Source organism: Anarhichas minor, unplaced genomic scaffold (assembly GCF_050575085.1).
Source record: "Anarhichas minor isolate MPS153535 unplaced genomic scaffold, ASM5057508v1 ptg000028l, whole genome shotgun sequence".
Lineage (NCBI taxonomy): Eukaryota > Metazoa > Chordata > Actinopteri > Perciformes > Anarhichadidae > Anarhichas > Anarhichas minor.
This window is the reverse complement of record NW_027466474.1, coordinates 6,071,205-6,091,316: the sequence shown is the minus strand read 5'-3', so window position 1 is coordinate 6,091,316 and position 20,112 is coordinate 6,071,205. Positions and strand designations below refer to the sequence as shown.

The following is a 20,112-nucleotide window of genomic DNA, read 5'->3' as shown; positions in this document are numbered from 1 at the left end:
TTCCGCTCGCACTTCATTTTAATGTCTTTCACCTCTTCCATTTTAGCTCATCTTTAATTATCTGAACTATTTCAAATTTTTTATCTGTACATTTTCAGCAGTAGCACACATGAATGTGTCTTTCTGAAAATATGGCCTTTTCTAGTTTTGTAATGCCTTTCTTCTCTCTGTCAATCTGCTGTATTACCCTATAACACTTTATAGTCACATTTGTCATATTTATCGAATGCTCTTAATTTTCTACACCCCCAAAATTGCCTTCGGCCCCTGGCAAGAAACTCACTTCACAACCCCCCCCCCCCCCCCCCCCTGACCATACCACAATTGTGCAAACGGAAAAATCTAAGAGGAGAAATAAAATGGGTTTTGTATTTGTTTATTAGTTAATGTGTCACCTTACCTTTGACTTAATGCATGCCAAACAGTTTTATCGATGTCAGGCTATCTATTAGTCTGAGCAGATAAGGTGCAGGGCTGTCTGTCGAGGTGGCACCCAGCCTGCACACCAGCCATAATGCAGACGTCAGAGCTCCGGTGAAGGTTACACTGTCGGTAGCCTTTTGGTGCACTGTGTTTGATGATGGACGCAGTGCGCCGGAGTCAACAGCAGCCACCCCCGTCTGTCTTCCTAATACTTCCCCCACATCCTGTTCCACTTACATGTTGACCCCCACCTACTGACTGCTGGAGCCCCTCTTCTCTCTGCAGACACCCGGTTGACCGGCAGCAGCATAATGGCTGTCACAACTGGGGCGCTCTATATTTATTAGCCATGCAAATTATTGTTTGTGCTGCATCGTAAAGGTCAGACAGGTTCAGTGGGCCAGGATTATTCCTGTTCAAAATGTACACACTTTATTAAAGTTCTCCGATAGCTATGTGGGAATAAAGTTGAGTTTTAATTTCATTTTTTAATTTTAGACAATTAAGACAGTTTACTAGCATGAAGAATAAAAGGGGATAACTGTTTCAGGTTTCAGCTTCTCAAATGTTATTATGGGAATTTTTCTCTGGATGAAAACAACCATACTGTGCATATCATAAGATTAAATGGTGTATTGACATATAGCTACAGTAAAGCCTATTTTCATCCTTTCTTATAAGTGGTTTGTTATTGAACCATAACCCAATCATCCGTGTCGTAGGAACAACACTGAGATAGTTGAGCTGTGTGGGTTGACACGGCACAATAATGCGGCCTTAAGCATGTAGCTTCAATCCTCTATTTAATAACAGAGCTCTTGAGCAGTGTTTTGCTATTAGAGTACCTTTACCTTTTATCCTTTCACTTCCTCTTAATTATTGGCTTCTTGGCTGTTTGTTATGCTGGTGTAACTTTTGGCCTCCTCGTGTTTTATCGTGCTGTGGTAGGTAGAGTACTGTTGTGCAATATTGCAGCTTGGCAATCTGGGTTTCATTCCAAACTGAAGGATCTGCATTTCCAAAGAGTGCTCTCTCTTTAAAAAAAAAAAAACTGCTGATTATAACATAATTAAATGCAAGGAGACATATTTTGCTTAAAGCAGACAATGCATGTGAGTGTTATTTTTGTACATGTTTGGCAAAAACCTTTGTATCATCGTTTATTTTGTTCCTATCGATGGTTATAGACGTTGTGCTGTTGGATTTAATCTGGTGGTTGTACCAGTCTGCTGTTGTTGGTGAAGTATTCATTGACTAATGTGCAGACTAGTCCCACGGTGTACTTGCACAGTGGAGTCAATCCAAACTGTTGGTGGGGTGAACGCTTTGCTAGTGGTGAGGCTTTATGAATGCTTGATCTGTGCGTGCACTTTGGTCCAGACTGAAATATCTCACTATTGGATGAAATAATTGCCGTGATTTTATTTATTTTTTTACAAACATTCATGGTCCCCAGAGTCTTTGTGACTTATTGTGAAACATCGACTTGATGGATTGACACAAAGTTTGTATATTCATGGTTTACCAGATGTTGAATCTAGTTGAATTTTTGTATTGAATTACCAGAAAACATGCTATATTGAGATACGAAATGACTCGTATGGTGATAGAAGACTTTGGCCATGACACCCAGTCAAGGTTATACCCACTTATGACAAACTAACTGATTAAACATACTTACTGTTTAGCTTGAATGTCAGATATGTTAGCTTACTAATGGCGCTCACTTGTCGTTTTGTCTGTTTATGAACATGCTGTAACAAAGTGGGTAACCCCAAAGTGGGCAAAGTGCACATCATGCCATGGCATGACTTTTCTATTTTGAACTGCCCTCATTGTCTTCCAGTAAACGTAAAGGCCCAGCTAGAGGCCATAAGGAAAGCTAACAAGGCATGACTTGGTTAAACAGTCGGTGAAATTTTCCTGAGTGTGAATCTACTGGAAAGCAGAGTCACAGCTGTTCAAATCGGCAAGTGAAAGGTCATTACCGTGTATACTCAAAGGTGCAGGGTGCCGTATAAACTAGAGCAGCCCTGGAGGAGAGCCAGCGCTGGCTGCGCATCTTTCCAAGAACTGTCGTAATGGCAACTGTGCGCCATTTGGTGTCTGGTGTGGCGAGAGTGAGGCGAGGAAGAGAGTGGTGTTGCTGAGGAGCATTTTGATGATGCGGGTTGCATATTGCTGAGCTGCGTCGTCAGGGTGTGCGTAAGCAAGGGCGCTTGACACTGATGTGGACCTGAATGCAGGACGGGCAAAGCTGCAGGAGGAGTGCTTGTTTTGTCCCCCTGAGAAAAGTTTCTATCGATCTGTAGGTAGGCTGGGAGGAGGAGGAAGGACCAGACGAGCATAATGGTTAAGCAAGCAAAGCAGTTGCTGTACCTGCTCATCTCTCATTCCTGCTTCTCTTTTTGTTTTGGGCTGGGGATGTGTCTTTGTTCTTGTGTTTGAAGGTGGGTGTATCAATTCAGTCCCCACCTCCCCCTTATCCCTCCTTCTCCCACTCCACTGCGGTGTTCTCCTTCTGGGCTGTCTATCTGCATGCACACACACACACTCTCGTCCCCCCCCCCCCCCCCCCCCGTCCCCGTCCCCGTCCCCCCCGTCGTTTCCTCCGTCTGTGTCTGCCGCCATCAGACGTAGGGACCGATAATATCTGCTCCAGCCCCCCTCTCCTCCTCCTACTTTTTGTACTCCTCCTCTCCTGCATCTCACCTATTGTTTATTCACTTTGTGCTTTAATGTACTACCATGTTTCATCCAGGACAGCCTTCTTTTCTCTTCAGTTTTTACCAGCTGGACTTTGCAATCTCTTGTGAAGCTAATTTGTTGTTTCTTGTCTGAGTGTATCTTTATTGAGCCACCCTCACTGATTGCTATCTGTATTCAGTTAGTGTCCGGACACGTCGCTCTGCTCCCTGCACAGAAGGCTGCATGCATCCCCTCTCCTTGCATCACACTGCAGTATAGTCCACTGTTTGAGACATGACTTACTCCTCAACGTCTGTGAGAAGCTGTTCAGAGTCAGAGTTGTTGTACAGTATGAATATAAGCATGTGGCTCAGCCATGACTGTGAAAAAATCCTGGGAGGAACAAGGACAGGCTCTGAGGAGGGAGGAGCCGCTGTAGAAACTGCCCTGTCATTGGTCGGTGATGTGCTCTGCATGCCAGCAAAAGTCTGTCCGATTTGCTGGAGCCTTGCATTGAGCACAGCAGCTGCAGTTGTGAAGCACTACCTCCCCCCCCCCCCCTCTCTATCTCTGCCCTGTCTCTCCTTTTTTCTACTTCTTCCCCTTCACATTAATAACTGTCTGGGAATCATCAGTGTCGACCACACACGTGCCCGCCGGTGCGACTTCAAGGACACCGCTTTTTACAGTATATTGTAGCATGAATCACTCCAAGTTAGTCAATTACTTTCTGCTCCGTGGAGCTCAGGGGAGTTAAAGTGACGTCTCTGTCCTGCCTGCAATCTCCCTCCATCCCCTCTCTCTCCCTCTCTCTCCCTCTCTCTCTTGTATCACTTAATCAAGACATAGCTTGCCCTTTCCTGTTCATTGCTGCCTCCCTCCCTCCCTCCCGTATGCTCTGTTCCGCTATTTGTTTGTCCTCGCTTTATTCTCTTTGGCTCTATCCCTTCCACGCTCCTGCCTCGTGGTCCTCTCCGCCCTCCGTTTAAACCAGCTCCACACAAGGTTGTAGCTTCACATTAACAACATTTTTCTCCTCAACAGGCTGCTTATTTTCTTCGTCAGTGCTTTAAATTAATGTTCTTTTTTATTATTTTACAGTCCACAGCGAGACGACAAGCAAGGACATGCAGAAGAGATGCAAGTGAGAAGGATGACAACAGAAGAATCGACAACGGCGAAGGAGGGATGAGAAAGAGACTGAAATAAGAGAAGGAAGTGGAACTCCAAAGTGCCTACTGCGAGGGGTTGTCTGCTGCTGTTAAGCTGCTGGATGAGAGCAGGACGTGGCTCAGTGTGTGTTTGGCCTTGAATGGAGGCTATATTTTATCCTGACAGCCACAGAGTCATCCATCCCACGTTGCTGAGCTGCAGTCCGCACATAGCCTGAGCTGAGCCGCCACAGAGTCTCATCACTGTAAGGACGCCATCCCTAAAAGGTTCTGCTTTTGTTTCTGCTCTACAGAAGTCTTCTTTTTTTTTTCAGGCCGTTCAAACCTAACTACAGTGACTGCTCCAGCCCCGGCCATGTTGACGTGAACCTAACAGTGACTTACGGTGGGCGTCAGTCGATTCAGGTGAAGGCACAGACGCTCAGTGTCACATGCCAGAGTGATGTCCTCAGACTAGCTCCTGTTTTTCCTTTTTTTTTTTTTCTTTCTTGGAGACAGAGCTGGCCTCTGCTCACAGTCTGCCCCTTCTATCTCAAACTTCAGCTGCCACTTTTCCCAGGAAGAACTAACAAACATTCCCTAAAATACACCAACCAGAAGGACTCGCTGCCTATTTGCACTGAGGAAAAACAGAGCATTCTTTTGCTTCTGTTTTGCTGGGGATTTTTCTTGGATCACTATTAGTCACCCTTGCTCCCATCACACAGTTTTCCGTCCATCTGCCCTCACCGCCACTCGGTGTTTGTGAGCGACTCTGATGGCTGTCAGCATGACCATGGGACGGGACACCAAATGGCTGACCCTGGAAGTGTGTCGTGAGTTTCAGAGAGGCACCTGCTCGCGGTGTGATGCCGAGTGCAAGTTTGCTCACCCCTCCCGCAGCTGCCATGTGGAGAATGGCCGAGTCATCGCCTGCTTTGACTCACTCAAGGTAACAACGCAACAGACATCACACATCTTGCTTGTTTAGACACATGCATTGTGAGCTGTATTAAGGTAGTTGATGCCTTTTGGCACTGTGTAATATTAACGCACAACACACACACACACACGGATACACACAAACCTTCCTGTTTTGTTTTATAGCAGAGGCCTTTTTTTCAGATGAGGTGGCCCACCTTCGCTGTAAATATGTTAAATAAGCGTGACTATCGCTTAGGGTGTCATCTACTACATAAATTGTTACTAGAGATGCGTCAGGATGCGGGTGGCTCACCACCTCAGCTCAAACATTTCCTGGAAACCTTACAAATATGTCAGTTGGTCAGTTGATCCCCCCACCCCCCCTTTTTACCCCCACCTCGATTTTTCAAAGCTATTTTCTCAGACTTCCTCTTCTTTCATCTATATATCCTTCTGATCATGGGGTTTTTAATATCGTGAATTATGGTAAACAAGCTTGTTAACAATTTAAAAAGTATCTCGCAGAATGATCTCTTTTCAGATATCTTGAGAATGCCATCTGGAAAAAAACCTTGTGGCCTGTCATCGCCCAAAGTTATTTTAAGATGGCTATATACTGCATATCATTATATAGTTCATTGAAAACGTTTGATGAAATATCTACATGTGACTGCTTTTGGCTTATACTGTGACACCTGACAAATCAAGGTACCTATTTTTTCTTTATTTGATAGCATATTATTGAGAGACGAACAGAAAAGGGAAAGAAAGAGGTTTTACTGCCATAAAGCAGTCTTGCTAATCGCAACATTCCTGCAATGATGTAATACAAATAGTTATGTTAAAGGGATAGTTACCGCAGTATAGATGGTATTGAAAAGTCTCTGATGGTGGACACATTTATGTTTTATATACACCCAACAAGTTGTATTGTGATGGTAATGTTGGTAATTGCCCTACTGTCCAGACTCACTCTTGGTTACATAAATAACCCTAGCTCCGAGCTCTTCAGTTAAGCCCTGTTGTTGCTATCTTTACCTACAGTTTGATACCCATCAAACATCTGCATCATAGACGTCCGGTTGTCATGTCTGGTTATTAAAAGTTAATCCACACACCCTACAGCCAATCAGAATTGAGGATTTTCCGTGACCATGGTATAAATGTCAAATTGCCTAATTTAACTAGGCAACGTTTCATTCTCTAAAAATAAACACGTATAACAATGTCAGAGGAAAGTCTTCTGGTTCTGAAGATATTTAATGTGTCCATTTTGCTCAGGCGTGATGGAAGGTTCTGGTGAAGCCACTTTGCCGGCCGTCTGTCCGTCCATCAGTGATGTGGGCTTGAGGATCGTGCTGCTTCAACATCACTTCAGCTGCAGAACCACAACACTAGCTCCACTCATACGCAGCAAACTAACAGTCTGAAAAGTGATTATGCTTTACTGCGTTTTACAAGAGCTACGACCATCAGTGGCCGATAGTGTTAAAATAGAGAATAGTCTGTTGCTGTATCGGCGTTTGTGTTTTGCTCGACGGGCTTTCATTGCAGAGAAAAAGTGAGACCCAGACAAGGGGCTCTCTGTCTGAGCGCAGCTGCTGTCTCCTCGTTTATTGAGTTAGAATTTATTATTCAGCCATTTTTCTGTGTTATGTCCTCCAGAGCAGGAGGGAGATGGAGAGGGAGAGAGAGAGGGAGAGAATCAGAGAGGGGGGCCTAGCAACAGCACAGGAGAGCGTACCCATTGGATAGTTTGATCTTCCTGAGTGGCACGGCTGTTTTTAGCACAGAGCAACAGCCTGGCTCTGTACTGGTTGCATTGATGGGAGAAAGAGGCGAGCTGCTTTGTACCAAAGGCAATGAACAAGCATTAAAGGCCACTTTCGATTGTTTGAAGCCCCGGGGTCATGTTGTTTGAGAAAGAACTGAAGTTGGTGACAGTTGAAGGTCAAAGCGGCTTTCTTTATCAGGAGCTGCAGCGGGGTTTTAGTGCCAGCACAGTATGTCAACAACCACCTCTTTACTGCAGTCTTTCTACCCTCATTGTTGGTCAGGATTATTCTCAGCTGACAGCCGTTGTTTTTGGTCGACTAACTGGAAAAAACAAGAAGCACACCTCGCTCGAGACGCTCTACAGCATCACTCCTTCCTCCTGCTCTCCGCCCAACCCTCCCTTCTTTGTTAATTTTATGGATTTATCTGCTAATGGCCTCCCTCCTCACCGTCCCTCCCATATCTGGCATCCCCGGCCGGTCCGAGCCGACCGCTGTCATTCCCTGTTGCTCGTCCATTAGCTCCTTCTCGTTGGTCTGAACCTGCTGCGGGAGGGGGAGGGGGGGGCTAGTTCTTTTTACCTTGTTAACCGGAGTGCTGCTGTCATCTCAAATGATTAGTGTGGACATCACATCTGCCCAACGCACAGCCGATTCAACAGCAGTGTCACCTTTGGGATGACATAGTAGGGCTGCAGCTAACAATTATTTTCATCATCAATTAATCTGCTGAACACTTTGTCGATTAATCGATTAGATCTTTTGGTGTATAACATGACAGAATTTCTTTAAAGTGCTGCTTTTGTCCAAACAACAATCCTAAACCTCAAAATACTCAGTCTCTATCATATGAGAAGAGTAAAAGCAGGAAATCTTCACTTTTGAGAGGCTGGATTCAGCATATTTTAGGCATTGTTTTGATGACTAAGAGTTGCTAGCAGCTCTGTTAGGCTCTGTGAAAGTTCAGGAGATCACCAAAGTGATTATGATTCATCGGCTGAGTACCATAGCAGATTTAATCCATCCAATAGTTATTGAGATTACAGTCTGAACCAAAGTGTAGGACAGACCGACGGCGCCATCCCTAAAGTCAAACAATTCGTCAATTAACAAAACTGTTTCCAAACTTGTTTTCTGTCGATCGACTATTCGTTTCAGCTCTAAATCGTTGTCACTTATGAGGATGAACACAAACTCGTTTAGCTGAAGATCGAGCTCGTCCCATATCAATATGGGCACAGTTTAGATCGATTCCTTCATCATGAGATTCAATCAATGTCTCACTTCTCTCTCATCACTGCTGTACTGACGGGGACTTTATCTGTGTGGCGTAGTGTGTTGCTATGGCAACCAAAGGGAGATTCCTGACCCGATACTCTCCTCAACACCTCGACTCATTGGCCTCCTTCTCCAACATGGATTTTGTAGCTTTTATTTTTATTTTATTTTGCAGGACACGGTGCACAAAGTGCGTCATTATGCTCATTAATAGGTACTTTTCATTCTGAGTTTGAGCAGGCTTGCTGGGCCCATGGGACTCACTCCTCATTACAGACTCATCCCTAAACACACAGCTCGCTGACGCAGAGCTTGATCGCATGCATCTCCAGTGTAGGCGAGAGTGTTTTTGTAAAGCCTCGTTGTACCATTCTGACCACTTTTCAAGCAGCTACATGTTTTGCTTGTATGCTTTTTGTCTGGTGTGTGAGGTCGTGTGAATCCCTCCGGGATGTTGGTATAGGAGACATCGCAGTTTGTCCTATATAGCTCTCCTGCTACTGAAACCCTTTTTCTTTTTTTTTATGTGTCCTCATCTCAGCGCGACATCATCCATCACCGTCAGAGTCTCTGCACCATGACGTCAGTTTGTCTTTAGAGTTTTTTAAATTTTCCGTTGCCAGTTGTGCGGCACGCTCACCCTCCCGTAATGTGAGCTGTTTGCTGTGGGTGTGGTTTGACGACAAAGCATGTGGCTGACGCTCAGTGGAGGTAGTTTAGCGGGTTAACGGCTCATCTGCAGGGCCAGACAGCTGCTGTCTGCCCAGGGGTTTAATGGAGACTGCAGTTTTTGTGTTGACCTGCAGTGTTCCTGCAGCACCATCTTCACCTTCCCCACAGACTCCGGCGGGGAGCAAGGACACTGCCTTAACGACGTTTTGGCACAAAATGAATTGCTTTTAGATAAGTGGCTCAAAATACAGCTGACTAAATACAGAATTATAGCAACCTAGTATTAGGTTGTTGAAACGCTTCTTTTACATCCAGACATTCACAACACATTGCACTGATCACAAGAATAATAGATGAATCATTCGTCAGAGGAACTACAACTGCAGTTGTACATCGTTCAACTTTTATCCAATATTCAGTTTAATTCATAACCCAGTATATTGCTGAGCTATGTGACCTCTGGGAATGTCTTTATAACCATTTCTTGCTGTTTTATTTACATTCATTATTTAGGGAATCTGCTTTGCTGAAACGCGTGTAAGACTTTGGTTGCAGTCACACAAACTTCCTGCCTTTGATGTTTAAGCCTGAATGTGATGAATGAAGCTTTGCATACAAGACAAATATAAATGCTTTGACTATGCACATAAGCCCAACAGCCAACTATGGCTGCACAGCCAACATGCTTCATTTGTTCATGAATTGTCATGAATACAGTAGTAGTGCTATAGTTCTCTGTGTTCATTAGATTAGCATGTTTATTTTTTCATATATATTTATTATTCAATGCAGGACTTCTACTTACATTGCTTATCTGTTTCATTACTTGGTGAGGTTTCTACTCTTACTCAAGTAAAGGATCTGAAAACATCCACCACCACTGACAGTATTCCAAGTTTCCATACAAATATAAGTAAAACAAAACATTGTTACTAGAATAAAACAAGCTTACTGGTCTCTGTTTTCTAATCCCATTTTATCTCTTCTCTGAACACAACAAGTGCATGTGCTGCTGTCAGTCATATACATCGTAGTTTATTTAATGACTGATAAGTACCGGGTAGAGATAGAGATACAGAATTTGGCGTACAGGACGGTGAGAGTGGAACATGTGTTTTCACCCTCCAGCTTTATTTCTTGTCAGTTAGGTTTATCTGACATCTGCCGTGCCTCCGTGGAAAAATTAGAAGCTGGCTCAAATACCCCAGCTGTCATTTCACATTGCTATAAAATAAGTTGTTACGGTATAAAATGAAAAGTACAGTTTGACTGGCTCAATGGCTTTAAGTAATTTGCTTGTAAAAACAAGAAATGAATGACAGGCAGTTAAATGTTCTACTTTTCTGTTTTGCTCAGATTGTTCCAGCGTAGCATATTTTGATGTAAGTGGTTGCACATTTCTCATGAATTATCCAATATGCTGTCTTCTGGGACTTCATTAGTGCTTTATTTCACCAGAATTTACCGTAGGCCTACGTAGTTCTGCTCCGTAAACGCGCTTGATTCTTGATGTTTAGTTCAACAAATTGTACTTTATTATATGGAGGAGTGCTCTGCTAAACTCAGATCAGTTGCAGCAAAAAGGTGAGCTTTCCATGTCGAGGCACACCCCTTATTGATTTAGTGTCACATTATTCTCAGTGTCACCCCAGCTGTCTGCTCTCACAGACTCATCTTTCCTCCCCCCTTCTCTTCTCCTCAGGGGCGCTGCACCCGTGAGAACTGTAAATACCTGCACCCACCGCCACACCTGAAAACCCAGCTGGAGATTAACGGGAGGAACAACCTGATCCAGCAGAAGGCCACGGCAGCCATGTTGGCTCAACAGATGCAGTTCATGCTGCCCGGAACACATATGCAGCCGATTGTGAGCAGCTCACACTAAAACTACGTCTTTATAATCAATGCAATGTGTTTGAAAATGTGGCTTATTTATCGAAATAATAACTGCTCTCCGTGTGCTGTGAGTGATGTTTTAGCCAGCAACAGAGTGGCAGTTATTTTGACTTCCTGCTAGTACAGTTCGTTTCTTCTAACTTCTGTCCTCCAATAAAGATAGTATAAGGAATAAATACGAGCCTTCTTCTGTCTATTATTTAAATATAAAATATGCCTTCCTGTCCATTTACAGTGAGAACTATGCAGAATTCTCTGCCAGATATAAACCATTTGGCTGTTTGATTTATTTTTGTTTTTGTTATATCTTGCATACAGTAGATAATGATGCAGGGAAGTTATATTCAGCTACAGTGAAGGTAGCTTTGTCTCATTCAACCTTTTGAAAGGAAATGTAAAACTTGCTGATTCAAAAGTGACATGCAGAATATTTTACATGTTATTGATGCACAGGTAATTCAATGTTTGAAGTAGTAGTGGCATAGCAATGGGTAACTGCATGGTTCTCATTTACGTAAAAAAAACACAGTACTGGTTATGTTACCACCAAATCTTCTCCTGAAGCTCTGCCATAACTTGTTTTGTCGCTCTCGTCTCTGCCCTTCTCTCCCTCCCTCAGACAACATTCCCAGTGTCGCCCTCCCTGGCAACATGCCCCAGTATGGCGTTCAGTCCATATCTGAGCCACATGGGCCCAGGCATGGGCTTGATGCCTGAGCTGCTGCCCAGTACTCCCCTGCTGATCCCCGGGAGTCCAACCGGCCTGGCAGCCATGGGCAACGGCATCTCCGCACAAAAACATGTGCGCACAGACAAGCTGGAGGTATGCGGCATGCGCGCGCAGTTGTTGTGTTTCTATGTTTGTCCACAGTATGATGAAAGGTAAATGTTGATCAGTGCTCCCGCTGGCCCTCCCAGGTTTGTCGAGAATTTCAGCGTGGTAATTGCACGCGGGGCGAGAGTGACTGCCGCTACGCTCACCCTCTGGAGGCCGGCATGGTGGACTGCAGCGAGAACTCTGTCATCGTCTGCATGGACTACATTAAAGGCCGCTGCAGCCGAGACAAGTGCAAGTACTTCCATCCGCCAGCTCACCTGCAGGCCAGGATCAAGGCTGCACAGCACCAAGCAAGTCACAACACAGCGACCGCAGGCTTGGTGAGTCCAAATACTGATAACTCTATGTTCTTTAAGCCAAAAATAAACATAACATGCTATTCTATGATAAGCTGAACACACATAATGACCTTCTCAAAAGTGACATTCATCGTCTCTTCTTAATACATCAATGAAACAGTAGAATATGTTCTTGTTCTCTACTTGGATATTGTTTACTGATGCAATGAAGGATCAGGGTATGGCAGTATCCTTCAGCCAGCTTGAAATTTGATAATGTAGTCCGGGGATTATGTTTTTTCATGAATGTCTGCTACTGTGCATGTGTCTGAGCCCGTACACTCATCTACAAGGGCTAAAGTTAGCATTGAGAGCAGCTGAAACATAATCAGGTCAATCTGCAGTGCGGATGCTAAAAAACAAAAAAAGCAGTATTGGAAAGAAGATTCAAAATAGCATGAAAGAGATCAGATACTTATCAAGGGTTTATATACTATGGCATTCATTTAGTTTTTGTTGCTGTTGCTATTTACAGAGTTCATGTTAAATTAATCAGGATTCATTTGTATTAGTAAAACAAATAGATTTTTTAAATGACAGCTTGACATCACAGCCTTTAGTGTGTGTGACTAAAAATGTATTTTGGTTATCTTCCGCTGTAGTTTGATGTTTCAGCACTGGCCCCATTGGTGAATGAAATCATAACCATCCCATTTTGCTCTTGGCCTGACCTCTGGGCTGTCCTACATCACTTCAGATAATCTGCGATACTGCAGTGTCCTCTTGTGGCGGTAAACAGAAACATCCACGTCAACTGGATGTTGTGCCTATAGAGCACCCAGTGTATATTCACTCTGAGATAACGGCAGATAACAGGTGACTTTTCTTCTCCTTTCAGGTTCTGCCTCCAGGGGCCATGCAGCAGCCACCAAAGAGGGCGATCTTAGAGAAGAGCAACGGAGCTGCCGTCTTCAACCCCAGCATGTTCCACTACCAGCAAGCGCTGGCTAACATGCAGCTCCAGCAGCCAGCCTTCATCTCCACTGGTGAGTCTCCACACACACTGGAACACAGCCCATACAGCTACCGTACATGTAGGAGGTAAACTGGAGTCATGAAGGTAAGGGCTTTTATGTTAGACGATTAGGTATAATTGTGGGATACAGATATACAGTTATTTTGCAGGTGTAGTTTCAACAGTTGCATGCTGTGGCTTCTCTGTGTAAACTGGCAATAAAGTTGTAACATGTCGTAACTGCTGGCCTTTACTCCTTCTATCACGCCACGCTTCTCTTCTGTACACTTTCTGTTGTGTTACCTGCATTTTGCTTCACTCTGGCTTGAAGTGCGATGAGAGTTGTTGAAGGCCAAAGTTACATTACAGTAATTAGTCCAAAAAACAGACAATAAACTCATCAGAGTTGAGCCATTATGTTGGACTGTCTGTGCATGGATTGGTGGGTGCATCCATGCATTGCAGGATCCTGGAGGTTCTTCTCTTTAAAAAGCAAAGTTGCATGTGTTGCAGCTGGCAGCGTGAAGAAAGAAAGTGAGACAGATTAAAGGTGATAGCCAACACCTGTCCTACTTTCAACCATATTTACGGTCCCATGATATGATTTTTTACATTGTGTTGGTTTTCATGTGTTTTTGCTTTAAATTGAATGTCTGGTTGTTACTAAACGATCAGGAGAGACTGGATTTAAAGGATTTAATTTAGATTTGAAGGACAGGTTTATTGGAAGAAATTACAGCTGAAACTGTTAGTAATAAGTAATTAATTAGTTGATTGACAGAGAATCCATTGCCAGCAATTTCTAAAACAGCTCAATCGTTTAGCTCATTAATCAAGCAAAAATACCAAATATTTTCTGGTTCTAGCCTCCTTAAATGTGAGGATTTACCGCTTTCCTCTGTTTTATGCACTGGTAATTATAACTTGAATATTCATGTTTTAAGGTGTTGGTCAGAAATTATATGAAGTTTGAAAGTGGCATCATTGGCTGTCAAAATGTGCTATTTTCTGGATATGAAGCAATTAATTGATTGATTGAAAAAAGAATCATTGGTAGCAGCCCTCAATGAAACTGAAGATGTGCCAGTGAAAAAACCTAAACTCATAGGGACATAATGTTTATGAAAATGTTTTTTGTCAACATATATTTGGCACATAATGATACAATTGACACCAACAGGTGTCATGTCGTGTTAACTGTAAAGAAACAGGCTCTCAGACTTGAATTATTGATACGCCACATGCCTGAATTATGGTTTTATCTTCATTTCTTGCTGATTTGATATACCACTTCTACAAGATACTAATGCTGATCAAAGCGCCAATGTCTTGCGTGTCCTTGCGTGTCGTCACACATGTGCACTAACTGTAACGGCCTCGATGTTGCCCGTGTTGCCTGCACTAACCCGAACCTGTTGACTCGCCTCGACCTGCTGTTGCCGGCGACACCTTTTTGTTGTCCTTGTTTTCTGCTGTCCTTCTCGTCTGCTCTCATCCATCTCTGTGTGTCTATACATAATGTGACCGGCTCTGTTCTGATGCCCTCAGGAGACATAAAGGTCATCTGTATCATAGCTGGAGATCAATAACTGTATGTGTTAGTGGACAGGAGCCCTTATTGAACAATTGATTGATTCATGGATTGATAAATCGGATTAGCTGCTGAAGAACATAAAGACCTTCATCTTGGAGCTTTCATCCCATTGTCTTCTTCATTGCATCATGTCTGTGGGTTTCGTCTGTAATCACATCGATGTCCTATTTGTTTCACGAGTCATGCTATGTGCAAGCAAGTCATTCATTCATTTCTCAGTGCGAGCATACATGGTATGTGTACATGTGTGCTTGCGTCTCTTGTGGGGCTTATGAAAACCCCAGTGCCCAGACGCTGTGATGAGGAGACTCCCTGTAGGTTATCCCTGCTCAGACCTGGCCTGTACCAGCTCCCTTAAACCTCCCAGAAAATAAGCTAAACTGGTCTTAGTTGAGCCAAGCGTGGAGACGTGGTTCTCAGTTTTCATTGTGGCTGTGTGATGAAAATATTCACAAATCTGATACTGAAAACATCAGAACGAATTGTAGTTTAATCATCAAAATGTGAGGAATGCTGATGCAGCAGCTTTTTCTTTTCTTTTTTACCAATTTAGTCATTTTACATGTTTATTGAAGTACATTTGTGAACATAAATAGAATCCAGACCAGTGAGCCAGACTTCTCATCTGTGATCATCTGCTGATGTGTTAACAGTGATTAATATTTATATATAGCCATACCACTGAAATATTAGTATATATAGATATATCTATATCTATATATATCAAAACGCACACATATAGAAAAAGTGTCAGCTATTGCAATGCTGACCGTAATCGCAGTCACAAATCTTGTAGATGGTAATCATGGCAATCGTGTGTGTGTGTGTGTGTGTGTGTGTGTGTGTGTGTGTGTGTGTGTGTGTGTGTGTGTGTGTGTGTGTGTGTGTGTGTGTGTGTGTGTGTGTGTGTGTGTGTGTGTGTGTGTGTGTGTGTGTGTGTGTGTGTGTGTGTGTGTGTGTGTGTGTGTGTTCTCATCCACATCACATTTACCACTGCATGCTGATATTATGACAGTGATATAATGTCCCTGTCAGTAAAAGTAGAAACTTAGGAGTTCTGTTATAAATAACAATGAAATGAAGTTACCAGGTCGTGTTTTGCTGCTGGTGGGTAAAGCAACTGCTGCAATTGTAGTAAACTGTACTATCAGCAATGATTACAGTGTATGTTGACCCGCCCCAACACGACAACAAAACCAGCAGAACTGTGAGTGAGATGTCCATTAAATGCCTTTGTAGTCGCCCACACAGTCCTGAGAAAAGGTCCAATTAGGCAACATAAGTGAAAACACCTGTGTGGGCGTACAGGAGCTTTAAAGATATAGACGCTGCCATCACATACTTTTTACGTTTAGTACATACAGCATCTGCCCTTACAAAGCACGTACTGCTGACTGCAGTATGCATTCAACTGGGACAACTGCTGCATTCCATTTGAACTGGGAAGTTGTACATTTTCTAATTTTCCAGTCGGAAATTTCAACTGGAAAGCATCCTGAAGTCGTACGAACCCCAACGACCCTGACCTCAAAATCCAAGACGGCTTCTCCGCCTATCAACAGTAAAAAAATCAGTATTAATATGCTGTTTATTATCATGTCTGTCCTATTTGTGTCCCATTAAATCAGTCATACATACAGCACTGTCCAACTTCTGTGGACATGTTGCTACAGTGTTTGTATGCACAAAATACCGACGTAATGTGTCGTTATTAACTGGTAATGCTAATAATAGCTAACCTGCCTGGAGCGAACCCTTTTACGTTGTGGGACTTGTTGTACTGGAACGCGAGCGATTCGGGTGTGACGTCATTCCGTGCTCTGACTTCTGATTATGAGGTAAATGGAGCGCAGCAATACTACTTTGTCGTGACATTGCACCTTGAACTTTAAACCTCTTGCTCATATATCCACCGGGCAGGGGGTTGTGGGTCAGAATAGCCAGAAGAGCATTCTTGCTTGCATACTGCGAAATTTGACCAGATGCAGTAGGTCGGCCTGGTGTTTTTGGCATACTGCATTTGACATACTGTGTATTGAGGCATACTAAATCTTTTTCTCGCATTATAAATAGTATGGTCGTGTGGGTATTGGAACACACAGGTCAAGTCTGAGAAAGTAACCCCTGATGATGTCAGCAGGGGCAGACATAGATGACACATAAGTATGTGTATATATATATATATATGTATGTGTATATAAGTGTTTTCAGGATCACTGTAGTAGTACTCCAAATGACTTGTAAACTGAGTTTTCCTTTAACCTGTCCCAACATTAGACATTGTCTCAATCTCCCTATTAATCATTAATCAAAGACGCTGGTAGAAAGCAGATCACACTAGTGTGAAATTATGCAAATATTGGTGCTGTCTTTGTCCAAAGCTCCTTCATCGCTGGACATTTATAAGTTGAATATAAAGTGAAAGTGAGATGTTGAAATTTATCAGTCACTAAATCTGATACAATAACAAAATCGCAGATTTTATGATATTCCACTCTTTCTAAAGAAAAGATAAACTGTCACATTACAGCTGTGACATTATTGAAAAGTGTTTTTCTATCTTATGGATCATTTGCTCCCTCCATACACATGCTCTGCCCATTTGAATACAATATATCAGATACTCCCGTCTGATTAGATTGTATGACTGTGTATTGCCTAACCATTTGTTAGTGGAACAGTGCATTTTATTACATTTTTTAACTAGTTTGCTAATAAACTGTAGTTTTCTTTATCTCTCATTTTGTTTGCATGTGTCTTGATATCTGTTCATCCTGGCAATATCACTGGACTTGTGCCATGACTTTTGATCCGACACATTTTGCCATGGTAATCATATCATTCCTGTCCTCCCCCCCTCCTCCCCGCCCACATCCTCGTCCTCTGTCTTTCGTCTGACTCGCCCGAATAAAAGTTCCCATGATGCACGGTGCCACCACCTCCACTGTTTCGTCGGCTTCGACCCCAGTCACCAATGTTCCTTTCGCTGAATCTGCCGCCTCGAATCAGGTTTGCTCCTTCGTCTCAGTTCTCTTTTTATTTTTAGCCCAGTAGGTCTGAGTCCTGTTCGTAGTCTCCTTCCATCAGGTTAAAGAAACACCTGCCTGTAGAGTCACATTTATTATATTCACATTTCATCTGTCTTCACTTTCCAGTCTGTTGTGGTGTTTGCGAACAGTTAAAATAAGCAACTGTTTTCATCTAAATGTCCTAGTTTGGTGTATCATGTCTGTCTCTGTCTTCTATGTAATTTATGGACATACAGTGCGTGGTCTGGCATTGGTAGCACACCTGCTATAATTTATATATATATATATATATATATATATATATATATACACACATGCCTTCTATCTCACAGATTGGGGCACATTTTATGGTAAAATTCTCCAAATAGCACGGGGGGTTTAGCAGTTGCTTGTGGCTGTGTGATATAAAACAGGATTTATTTTCTTTTCAAATTCATATTTTTCGTATTTACTTTAATGAGGCGTTAACCTTTTAAGCCCGATTACAGCGCAGCATGGTTTTTAAAGGAGTTTTACTTTCTCTTTATGGTCTAAAAGGTTTTTTGTTCCAGGATTAAAGAATGAATTTAAGAAGGAAAATCTTAATCCACATAATTTGGCAGCATTTTTAAACTAGAAATGAATGGCTGTTAGTGGCTTCATTCCAGCAATAATTATTCAAAATACGTGAGTACAAACAAATATTGTCATGTTTTGGCTCACTTGTTTCTGGCTTTACTTTATAAATATTTTGCACACGAACTGAATCTTGCTGACTCGTCTGTTGTGTAGATCTTCGTGTCGGTGTGACTTCACTGCTCCTCTCCTCTCTCCTCTCTTCCTCTCTCTCTCTTCCAGTAGACCCCTCCGAGCTTCTGTCTCCCGATCCAGTGGAGCTCCAGTGCGTGCCCCAGTGCGTGCCCATGGAAACCCATTTCTGTCCCGTCCCCAAACTGCTGGTGGCTGCTCCGGTGACCCTAAACTCAGTAAGCCTTTCCCAAAACCCCAGTTAAAGCCCCTGAAACCATGCGCACTACCAGGGCGGTCTAAAATGTGCCTCGCCTACAGCGCACACTGAATGAGTGTGAAACTTCTGATAAGATGTTGTGAACGTAAGAAAGCTGCGATGATTCCCGCAATACAAGCCCGGACGTGTTACTGTTGCTTTAAAGCAGCCATCCTGATACACACCGACTTGGCTGAGCAATAGAGCTCCCTCGTTCGTACAGCCATACATGCCCACACCTTAACAGTGCAGCAGACATGTGCACACACTCACAGACACACAGACACATTGAAGACTACATGCCCTTTATGGGATGGAGCCATCTCATGATGCGACCCTTTGAACACTTTTGACTGTTCCAAAGTCAGAAACTCTGAAAAGCTAATTCTGGAAATTGAGACCATTCAAGCGGGAAACGGACCTGCCGCTGGTCTGCAACCAGTACGTATTGTCAAAATGAAAGAGTGTTTCATACCATGTCATGTTTACGTTTCAAGATGGCTACAAATGTAACATTAGTGTTGTACCATGTATATTATTCAGTTTGTTCTCATGGTGTCATCTTGCCTGATGAAACGCTAACGAGTTGTTGTTCATTTGTTTGTGCCTTTGATTTATCTGCTCAGCTGCAGAGGAGACTTAGTTTCACAAATGATTCAAAACACTGAAAACGTACATTATTATACGTTCTCTTCAATTAAAGGCAATAGTTGTTGTTACATAAATGTATCAACTTATAGCTCCAATTGTAAGATAATGTAGGTATTACAGTGATCGCCACTTTAAATTTACATTGTTTTATGAATGTAATTTGAATCCCCGGTTTCACAGTCAGTATCTGGTACTGATGGGATAATAGCAGAAAATGAGACGGTACTTTTCATGTAATGCAACAAAATTGAAGAACTACACATTGATGGAGTGACATAATACAATCACATCTACACTAAAGGGGCTGAGATGACAGATTTATAAGAATGTGGCTCTTCATTTCTTGATCTAGGAAACAAACTGCCTCAATGGCAGTTTAAGGCAGTTTGTGTTATTAAAACTGTTTGAATTTGACTGATGCAGTGTCTTTAGTCGCGGCTGTGCTGGGTTACTGTCTAATGACTGAAAAGGAAGGTTTGTTTGTCCCGTTTCCTCCATGATTTGATATCGAAACGTGGTGTTAAAAAATGACAATCTACAAGTCAAATTCACTTCTTGGCATCAGCCACAAACCCAGATTTCATGCGTTTGTTCAACTCACCTGAAATCATAGTACAGACAAAATTATATTTCCGAGAGTCAGACTTTTATAATTGGCACTTGTTAAACTTTAACACCTGATGTCAGAGCTATTGCACAAGATGGGAGCTGGATTTGTGTCCTGATGTTGTGCCTAAATTCTGTGTGTGCCAAGTGGTGGTTGGTATACGCTAGGAGCTGCCCAATTTAATGCAATATATGAAAAATGTATGTGTAACTCTCAAACTCAGAGATGTATTTTAAAAAGGCAGTTTGTTTGTGTAATTCTCTCCCGTCATGCGGCTTTTGGATTGAATTAGTGGCACAAGATTTTTA

The 20,112-nt window shown here is 42.8% G+C and overlaps 1 protein-coding gene across 1 annotated transcript; it reads left to right on the top strand.

Annotated features, from left to right (window-relative positions):
- Positions 1-3,997: 3,997 nt before the first annotated feature.
- mbnl3 (muscleblind-like splicing regulator 3) lies at positions 3,998-18,529 on the top strand. Its single transcript, XM_076103852.1, has 8 exons — positions 3,998-4,116; positions 4,213-5,214; positions 10,614-10,778; positions 11,427-11,630; positions 11,726-11,965; positions 12,822-12,969; positions 17,447-17,541; positions 18,399-18,529. Exons 2-8 carry the CDS (start codon positions 5,041-5,043, stop codon positions 18,399-18,401), a joined length of 1,029 nt encoding a protein of 342 aa, XP_075959967.1. The 5' UTR covers positions 3,998-4,116; positions 4,213-5,040; the 3' UTR covers positions 18,402-18,529.
- The last annotated feature ends 1,583 nt before the right edge of the window (positions 18,530-20,112 follow it).